Here is a 9,112-nt window from a genome sequence, read left to right on the forward strand (position 1 = left end):
ACTTGGGGACGCTGCTCTGGGGCTGCATGGAGCATTGTGACAGGAGCAGCTGAGGAGCCAAATCCTACAAAATCTCACAGGCTCAGTTTCTGGGCAGGTGTATGCAAAACATGTGCCAATAAATGCAAACAAGTTAGGCTCTCCCCGGGTTTCCTCTCCTGGGGTGGGGATGGGGATCTGTCTCCAGGGTGGTGGGTATTCCCCAAGGCTTTGGGGTGCTGGGCTTATGTACTTTGTGACCTTGCTTTTCTGGGACAGAAGGACAGAGGCTGCAGGCCTGCAGGGGGCTGGGGATGATGTATCACCTGCTAATCCCTGACCTGCTGAGGCCATCATTCTCCCTGATTCCCTTAAGCTGGCCCTAGATACGGGCCATGGCTAATCTCTATCCCTATATCCCCAAGGGCTGGCAGGCAGGGCAGTGCCCTCTTTCCCGAGGTTTGCAGGAACCAGCTCACAGACACCCCTCCCGGCAGGACGTAAGACCTTTGCCTAACACAGACCGGAGCCTTGAGGTGCAGGAAGACACAGTAACTAGTCCAGGGTCCCACAGTTTGCCCTGGCCAGCCCTGACATGGCCACCCCCAGGGAGTCCCAGCTCCCTGTCTGACAATTCCCAACACGCCTGGCTTGGTCTGAGGCCCAGGAGACAGCAACCTTCGGGAAGTCTGAAGTGGGGGTGAGGGGGCAGTGCCCAGGACCCCTGGGAGCAGGTACTTCTCCACAGAGCATGTGGTTGCCAGGGTTGCCGAGGAGTGGGTGCCCTCACAATCAGGCTGCAATGGGCACTGTCTATGCGGAATGTTCCGTTCTCCTCCTACTGTCTCATAAGGCACGGGGCCTGGCCCATCTCCTTGCCTCTTCTCCTCACTGAGCAGTCGGAAGAGCAGAAAATCCTTATAAGCCTGTGCACCCGGGGCTTGTGCCCTGCAGAGGAGGTAGCCGCTGTCACTGTTGGGTGAGGAGAAGAGAATCCTCCCTCCTCTTACTGCTCCACTCTCTGTCTCCCCCCTGCAAGTCCCCCCCACCGAGGCTGCTTTTATCCCCTCTCCCTACTCCTCCATGGTCCTACCTACCAACCGCCTCTATCTCTCACCTCTAACGGGGTCAACAAATTCTCACTAAAGTTTAAATGGCTGAATGGCTCCTGGGAATACCTGCTTTTTAAAGGGAGGCAATGTTTTCCTAGTTCATATCTGTCTGTCTCTCCCCTCCTTTTCTGTCTCCCTGTAGAATTTTGAGTAAATGCCAGATACCTTAGCTAAAGCCAAAAGTCCATAACTAGTTACCCAGAGGCATTCTGAGCTAAATAGGAACCCACTTGCTGCTGCTGCTGCTTTCTGCTCATTATTTAAGAACAGACTCAAATGCCGCTTCTTTTAGACCTTTCCCTGAATGCCCCTGTACTGATGTGTGTCAGAGCCCTTAGCACATCCTGTGTGTGTGTGTCACATTGTCTGAATGCCCCTGCCATCATATGGGGTGCTCCTGAAAAATAGGATCTGGCACACAGTAGGTGCTCAGTAAACGTCGGACCAGTGGACAAGTCGGCACTGGCCGAGGTTGTGTTCCCACACAGAAGGGTGTCTGGCTGACCTGAGCCCAGGTGAGCCCCTTCTTACTCTCTGCTCCCCAGCCATGGCCCGCATCATCGACCTGGTGCCCCGGGACGACGGCTCCACCCCCATGTACGTGTGCTCAGCCATGCTGCTCCCGATGGAACGGCCACGCAACCAGTTGGCCAGCGTGAAGCAGCAGCTCTACCACCCGGCCCTGCCCAGCCTGCGTCGCATGGACATGGATTCTGTCAGGGCCTGCTTGTCGGACGAGCACTGCCAGTCTACAACCTACTGCTGCAAAGGTCCTGCCACCTCACCTGCTGCTGCCGCCGGGCCCCTGCCTTTGGGGCGGGGGCAGCTGGTTTTGAGGAGAGAGAGCTGGGAGGGAAAAGCCGTGAGTGGGCAGGTGAAATCATTCAAGGGGCTAGTCCCAGCTCTGCTACTTTCTACGCAGGGAAGCTTGCCCAAGGGCTGAGCCTGTTTCCTTATCAGTCAAATGGGGATGATAACAGGGCCTGCTTCACAGGACGAGGGTGAAATTAACAGGAGGCAAGGCAGGAAAAGCACTTAGTCGTGCCTGGCACGAACTGGGCACATTGTTGTTGATGTTGTTATTATTATTGTGAATGAAGAGAGACTGTGCAAAAGTAGTTACAGCAGCAGGACTAATACTATTTGCAATGGTAACAACTTCTGCCCACCCTCTCTGCATCTGGCGAAGGAAGAGACAGACTCTCCTCACACCTTTCACGATCGAGGGGAGGACAGGGCACAGCTCAGGAAGGGCCCTGACCTAAACTAAGTTCAGGGGCCTGGACTTTCTCAGGAGGGAAATAGGAACCTCTGAAGACTTGAAGCAGAAAAGAGATCTAAGCACGGGGGGTGGAAGATGGCCCAGAGGGACCAGAGGTGGATAATGTGGGGAGGGCGTGGTTAGCACACTGGGAGGGACCACCGTCTTTAGAAGGAGTGATAGTGTCCTGGCCACTGGCAAGGGTTTCGGAAGGTATTTGGGAGACGAAATAACAGGATTTGGTACCAGTGTGGGTAGGGAGACAAGAGTGGGGATGACACAGTGGTTTTGGCTCAGTGACAGGCCAGTGAGCATGTCACAGACTACATGGAGATTGCCAGAGGTCCCACACGGAACCCTGCAGGGCCAAGATGGGAAACACAAATATGGGAAATGGAAGCAGAGGGGAGGGAGGGGCAAAAGATGAAGTGGAGCGCCCCCACCTGCCCCTCCACTGGGAAGCAGCTACCCGGCTCCCCCAGCCTACCCCAGGGCTGTGTGGGAAGGGGCCACACAGCTATGAGATCTTCCAATTTCCTGGCTTCTCTTGGAATCTAGGTTTTTAGGGAAAGCTTGCCCTTGGTTTAGCTATGTATTTTATTGCAAGTATATGCTTTAATAAAAGTAATAGAGCCACATGTTTAAAATTGGAAATGCTGTAACAATGTAGCTTAAGTCTTACTCCTCCCTCTCCCCCACGCCCACCTACGGGTTACCACTTTTAGTTTCTAATACATCCTCTCATTGTTTACTATTGCAAATACAAACGTGTATTATTTTGCTCACCAACTTTTTATTATGAACATATTAAAACATAGGAAAAGTTGAAAGAATAATACTATGAACACCCATTACCTTCCACCTGCTTCCATTAATGTTTTGCCATATTTGTTTCCTCTCTCTCTCTCTCTTTCTCTCTCACACACACACACACACACACACACACACACACACACACACACGAGCAAGCAGCTCCCAATGATAAGAACAACCTCCTATATGACATCACACCATTGTCACATCTGGGATAGTTAACAATAATTTCCTAACATCTAATATGCAGTCCATATTAAAATGTCTCCAATTACCCCCAAGATATCTTTTATAGCTTAAAATTTTGGGGGGAACCAGGATTCAATCTAGGATTGTGCATTGCAATTTGTTGTTATGTCCCTTTAGTCTCAGCCTAAAACAGTTTCCCCACTTTCCATTTTCCCCCCATAATATTGACTTTTTAGAGTTCAAAACATTATGTTGTAGACAGTCCCACATGGTAAACTTGCGTGTTTCCTTATGGTGTTGTTTACCTTGATAATCTATTTTCTGTAAACGAGAAGCTAGGTGTAGGGACTTGAATAGCTAGGTAAAACATCAGTGGCCAGAATCTTTCAGAGGTGAGGGATGCCATATTGGCCATAATGCTTCAGCAGGAGGCACAGAATGTCGTTGTCCCACTATGTGTGATGCTAAGTTTGATGACTTGGTTAAGGTGGTGACCTGAGTGTGTATTCTTTTCTACCTCCAATTGTCTCAGTTTTAGGCTTTAAAGCAAAGCGTAGCGTACGGCTTATATACTTCTGCACTTCAGACAGTTGTGTATCGAGAACTTCCTCTACTTTTGATAGCTGCATAGGGAGGTGTATCAATTTACTTAACTAATCCTTCCTTACACGGCAGACACTTGAGTTGATTCCAGTCATTCACTATTACAAACAATGCTGGAAGAGGTAAACCTCCCCATATCATTTCCCAGTTGGGCAGCTGCCAAGTGAGCTAAATTCCCAGAAGCAGGATTGTGGGGTCAAAAGGTCTGTGTATTTGTAATTTTGATGGATATTGCCAATTGCTTTCCATAGGCTCGAATCAATTTATTCCTGCTCTGGCAACATATGGCAATGTCCTGTTTCCAGTAACTGCACTAATTTTTGGATTGTTTTCAATCTGATAAGCAAAAATTGGTATCTTAATGTACTTTGAATATGCATTCATCTTATTATGAATGAGGATGAGCACCTTTTCATATGTTTAAGGGTCATTTGGATTTCTTGTGTTTTCTTGTGAACTATCTATGCATGCTGTTTACCCGTTGTTGTTTTTTTCTTTCTTTCTTTTTGGTCTTGATTTCTAGGAGTTCTTTCAATAATAGGGAAATTACACCTCATCTGTAAAATAAGTGGAAAGATTTTTCCCATTTGTCTTTTAACTTCTCATGTTGCTTTTGTCATGTAGAAGTTCATTTTTATGGAGCCAAAGCTATGACTCTTTTCTTTAAGGTTACTGGATTTTGAATAAGAGTTGGTAAGGCCTTCCCCACCCCAAGGTTATAAAGGAATTTACCCATGTTTTCTTCTAGTACTTCTATGGTTTCCTTTTTTTATAATGAAATGTTTGATCTATTTGGAATTTATTGTGTTGTAAACTGTGTTCAGTAAAAATCTACTTTATTTTACATTTTTGTTTTGAAATTGTCAAATATTTCCAAGAAAATTTTAAAGAGGTGTGGGCCAAACCTCTCCTGCGTGACTCCTGGAGAAGACACCTCTTTTCCCTTTCTCTTCCTTCTTCAGATGACTTTGACAACGCCTACTTCACGCTCCTCGGCATTCCCAACAAACCCCTGCAGTGCTTAGTGAGTGTCCTTTGTCCCTGGCCCTGGGTTTGCTCAGGGGAGGGGGCGAAGGCCCCTCCTGCACCAGCACTTAGCACCTCAGTGCTGGGCTCTACTCCCCACACTTCCTCAGCGGCGCCTTGGGACCGCGCCCCCTTCCCACCTCCATCACCCGCCTCTTCAGGCGCCCTAGGTCAGCTCCGTCTTCCCGAGTGGTCTGGGTCGGCCCCCCAAGGCCTCTGTGCCTACCCGTGCGACCCTGACTCCCATCGCCCTAGCAGGATATCACTGCGACCGGCCAGAGGCTCCGCGACAGGTGCCGCAAGGGAAAGCTGGCGTCCATCGCGCCAGGCATCAGCCGGGTCGACTGGCCCTGCTTCACGCGCGCCATCGAGGACTGGTCCCATTTCGTGTCCTCGGCCGGCGAGTTCAAGCTGCCCTGCCCGAGCGAGAGGGGTCAGTGTATCCGGCGTGGAGGATACCCTGGGGCGGGAAAGGTGGCCAAGCTTCCGGGACCCTGGAGCTGGGACCCGGAGCGCTGGCTGCGGACGGACGGGGTGAACTCCAGCAAGGACAAGGCGGCGAAGCTGGGGATCAGTGGGGGCACTTTGAGTGGGGGGGGGGCGAGACGTATTGAGGGACGCGAGGCGGGGCTCGTCGGGGGGATCGCGCTGGGACCAGCCCCGGCCAGAAACCACAGGGGAGGAAGCAGCGCGGGGTTGCTTCTGTCACTCGCGGAGCAGGGTCTAGAGGCGGGGCTTGTTCTGGCCGGCAGCTGAGGCCGGACGGAGCCTCAGAGCAGGTGGGGGGCGGGGCTTGATCTAGGGGCGGGGCTTGGTCTGGGGGCGGGGCTCAGGGAAGAGCGGGGGCGGGACCTGTTTGGAGCGAGCAGGGGGCCGGAGATGGGCGCTCTCTCCGCAGTGGAGAGTTTCAGCGGCTACGCGGTGCGACACTTGAAGCCCGAGGTGACCCAGAACTGGCGGGTAGGGAGAGCTGCGTGGTGACCCGACCCTGGGGGCCCGGCGGGGTGGAGGGGACGGCTAACGTGGGGTGTGGTGTGGAAGCAGGGACAGGAGACCGAGAGCAGGGTCTCCCAGTCTCCAGGGCCAAGATTTCCGGCTGAGAGCGCTGTGGAGGGCGTGGGTCGGGGTCCGCAACCCCCCACTCACGAGCCCCCCATCTCTCTGACCCGCCCAGTACTGTCTTAACCAGAACCCCAGCCTGGACCGGTATGGACAGAAGCCCCTGCCTTTCGATTCCCTGTAAGTGACGCCACAGGCCCCGGGTCCCCATACCTGAAGGAGGGGGGTCTTGGCCGCTTTTCCCAGCGCACACGCAGTGGCCCTTGAAAATATAAGACCTGGGCAGAATTGGTTGGCTCCAATACACCACAAGAAAAATCTCAATTTCGGATGGGGCAAGGGGGAGGGGAAAAAATCCCAATTTCAAAATGAATAAATGTTTAACTCCTACCAAATGGAGGGCCCTGTCATCCAATCCCTGGCAACTTCACCCTTTCGGGGTGGAGGCGTTTAGGTGAGGCGAAGGTGCAGTGTGGTCCTTCCTGGTGGCGTGGTGTCTTCCCCAGATGGGCCTAAGGTGCCCTGACAGGGTCGCGCCTCCACCTCGGGTTGACCCGCCTCCCTCTTTGGCAGGAACGCTTTCCGACGCTTCGGCTCGCACTACAGGTAGGGGACTGACTCCACCCCCTTCCCACACCTGGTCACGGCCAGGTTCCGTCCCGCCGGGACCGGTGGTCTCCCGCTCCCGAGATTCTCAGACTCTCGCGCGGCCTTTGGAGGGAGGCCCCAGTGCATTGGCTTCCCCCCTGGGTGATTTCAAAGGGCGACAGCTGCTTTGCTTCGGAGACATCCGCTCCAGGCAAAAGCGCAGCCCACTAGGAGGTAGGGGGAGCTGTGAGGTAGGGGGAGCAGAGAGTTTGTCCCACCCAATTTGGCCCAGACTAGGCCAAGGTGGGGAGGAGAGCAGGGGCCCGATGAGAGACAGACATGAGGGAGAGAGCCAAGACTGCCTTCCAGGATGCGGAGAGGTGGTAAGAGCTGGGGCTAGTGTTCCCAGCTGGAATGTGCGAGATATTCAGACGTCTTCATAATTTGGCTGTCTCCCATCTCTCCAGCCCCATTCCCTGTACTTCAGCAGTCTCCTGGTGGGACCCAAACCACCAGCACCACCGAACACTCCACACCTTTGCTTGAGTTGTTTCAGCACCTAGATGATCCTTCTCTACCTGAAAAACTGCGCCTCAGTCTTTAAAGCCCAGTGTCACCCTCCTGGAAGTCTTCCCTGACCCTCTGCCTCTCCCCTCAGCTCAGACCCCCTCTAGTTGGTCACCACCTGTGCAACCCTATCTGGTAGCCCACAGATGATTGCATTGTCATAATTGATGGGAAGCTTGCCTTCTCTCACTCACCCTGTGCACACACAGGGGTCACTTCCTGGGTTTTTTACTACTACATAATGCCTGCCAAAGTAGGTTCACTGAAGGATTGAAAACTGAGTAAAGCAGTGCCTGGTTGGGGATCAGAGGGAGATGAAGATGACACAAACTGGAAGTGGGGCTTGAAAATCAAGCAGAATAGCTGAAAATCTGTAAGAGGAAATCAGAAGCCATCGAAGGTTCTTGAGCCACAGAGAGACTCGGTGGAAGCTGTGTTTTCAGAGTCTTGAGGGCAGGAGGTGGGTTTTAAAGGGTAGCCTAGTGAATGACAGCCTGATTTTTCCCCAGGACACCCTGGAGGCCCTCACCTCATCCCTGTTTCTCTCCACAGTCGTGTCAACTACCTGACCCCCTGGTATTAATCTGTGAAAAGGAGGCTGCCAGCCCATGCCACCTCAGGACAGAGTGTGGACGATGGTACCACCCATCTCTTTAAGAGTTCAGCCTGACTGGAAATAAACAAAATTCCCCCCCAGGGAGGCACTGGGCCCGTGTGTGTGAGTGTGTGTGTGTGTGTTGCAGGGGCTTTGAGAAAGTCAAGACCTCAAGATGATGATGTCTTACCCTTACCTGCCCCCTTACAACTCCTGGAGGACTGGTGGGGGACTAGAGAAAGACATCCAGTGACCCCCCAGGTAGAGAGTCAGGATCTAAGCCCCAAGGCCCAGCCGGAGGTGGGATGCAGACGCAGCCCTGAGAATTGGGTTTTCCTTGTGTCCCTGTCCCCTGCTTGCTGCCCCAAAAACAAGCCTCTTCTACTTGTTCTCTGAACTTGAGCCCTAAAGAGAAAAACAGGAGGTTCAAAAGGTATTTTTAGACACCTCTCTCATACCAGAGTACTTTGGGTGTTTTCCCTGGGCCCAGGGTCCCCTGAGAGGTAAAGGCAGGCTCTGGAGAGCTGGCCAGCCCTGTGGCCTCTATTCCCAGTGAAGCAGCAGAGAGTAGAAGTAAGATGAGGTACCTGAGACCACTCAGAGAAGAAAGTTTCCTGCTCCCCAAGGCATCACCAATAAACATACCATGTAAGCAAAAAGTTGTCTGCTCTGTCCACGTGGCTTCAGGACTAGCCCTTATCTGCCCACCAACCTACAGAAAGGAAGGCGCCATGTCCTGAGTACAGCCATGGGCATTCCTGGGCCTGGTCCAGAATCACCCGTTCAAACTGGCTAAGGAAGACCGTCTATGGCATGGTTAGGGGATCACAGTGACAGCATCAGCACTTAGCTCCTGGACCTTGCACATATCCCACCCCCACCCCACCTCTAGGCAGTCTTCAAGGACAGACCCAGATCAACAAAATAGCCACCAAGCTCAAGAACTGTTTAAACAGCACTTCCGGTGCTAGGGTCATGAAACTTCTGAAATCATGTGCAAAACCGTGTGTCCATGCATGTGTGCATTTTCCATGGAAAGGCTCTCAGGAAATACTGCACTCTCCTTGTTTTCATCTGATTCTCAGGACAGTCAGGGCCCTCAAAGGTTAGAAAGCCCTGACTTACACTCTCTTCCTCCCCCTCCATAATATTTGCCAAGCACCTAGTACATGCAAGCCAGGTTTCAGGTAGAAGGAATTTAGCCCCTCACTTCTGGACCCCGTGTTACACTGTTCGGAACGCATTATCATGTGATCCCTGATCTGCTCGGATGCCATAAGCACCTTGGAAAGTGAATAGCACTAACACTACCCTATTTCA

General features: G+C 52.3%; 1 protein-coding gene across 1 annotated transcript; it reads left to right on the forward strand.

Moving 5' to 3' along the window:
• Positions 1–1,638: 1,638 nt before the first annotated feature.
• SPMIP8 (sperm microtubule inner protein 8) lies at positions 1,639–8,378 on the forward strand (the record flags this gene model as incomplete). Its single annotated transcript, XM_081031332.1, has 7 exons — positions 1,639–1,861; positions 4,920–4,981; positions 5,242–5,416; positions 5,882–5,943; positions 6,158–6,222; positions 6,616–6,648; positions 7,750–8,378. 7 exons carry the CDS (start codon positions 1,639–1,641, stop codon positions 7,778–7,780), a joined length of 651 nt encoding a protein of 216 aa, XP_080887458.1. The 3' UTR covers positions 7,781–8,378.
• Between the last annotated feature and the right edge of the window lie 734 nt (positions 8,379–9,112).

Source organism: Rhinolophus hipposideros (assembly GCF_964194185.1).
Source record: "Rhinolophus hipposideros genome assembly, chromosome: 21".
Classification (NCBI taxonomy): domain Eukaryota; kingdom Metazoa; phylum Chordata; class Mammalia; order Chiroptera; family Rhinolophidae; genus Rhinolophus; species Rhinolophus hipposideros.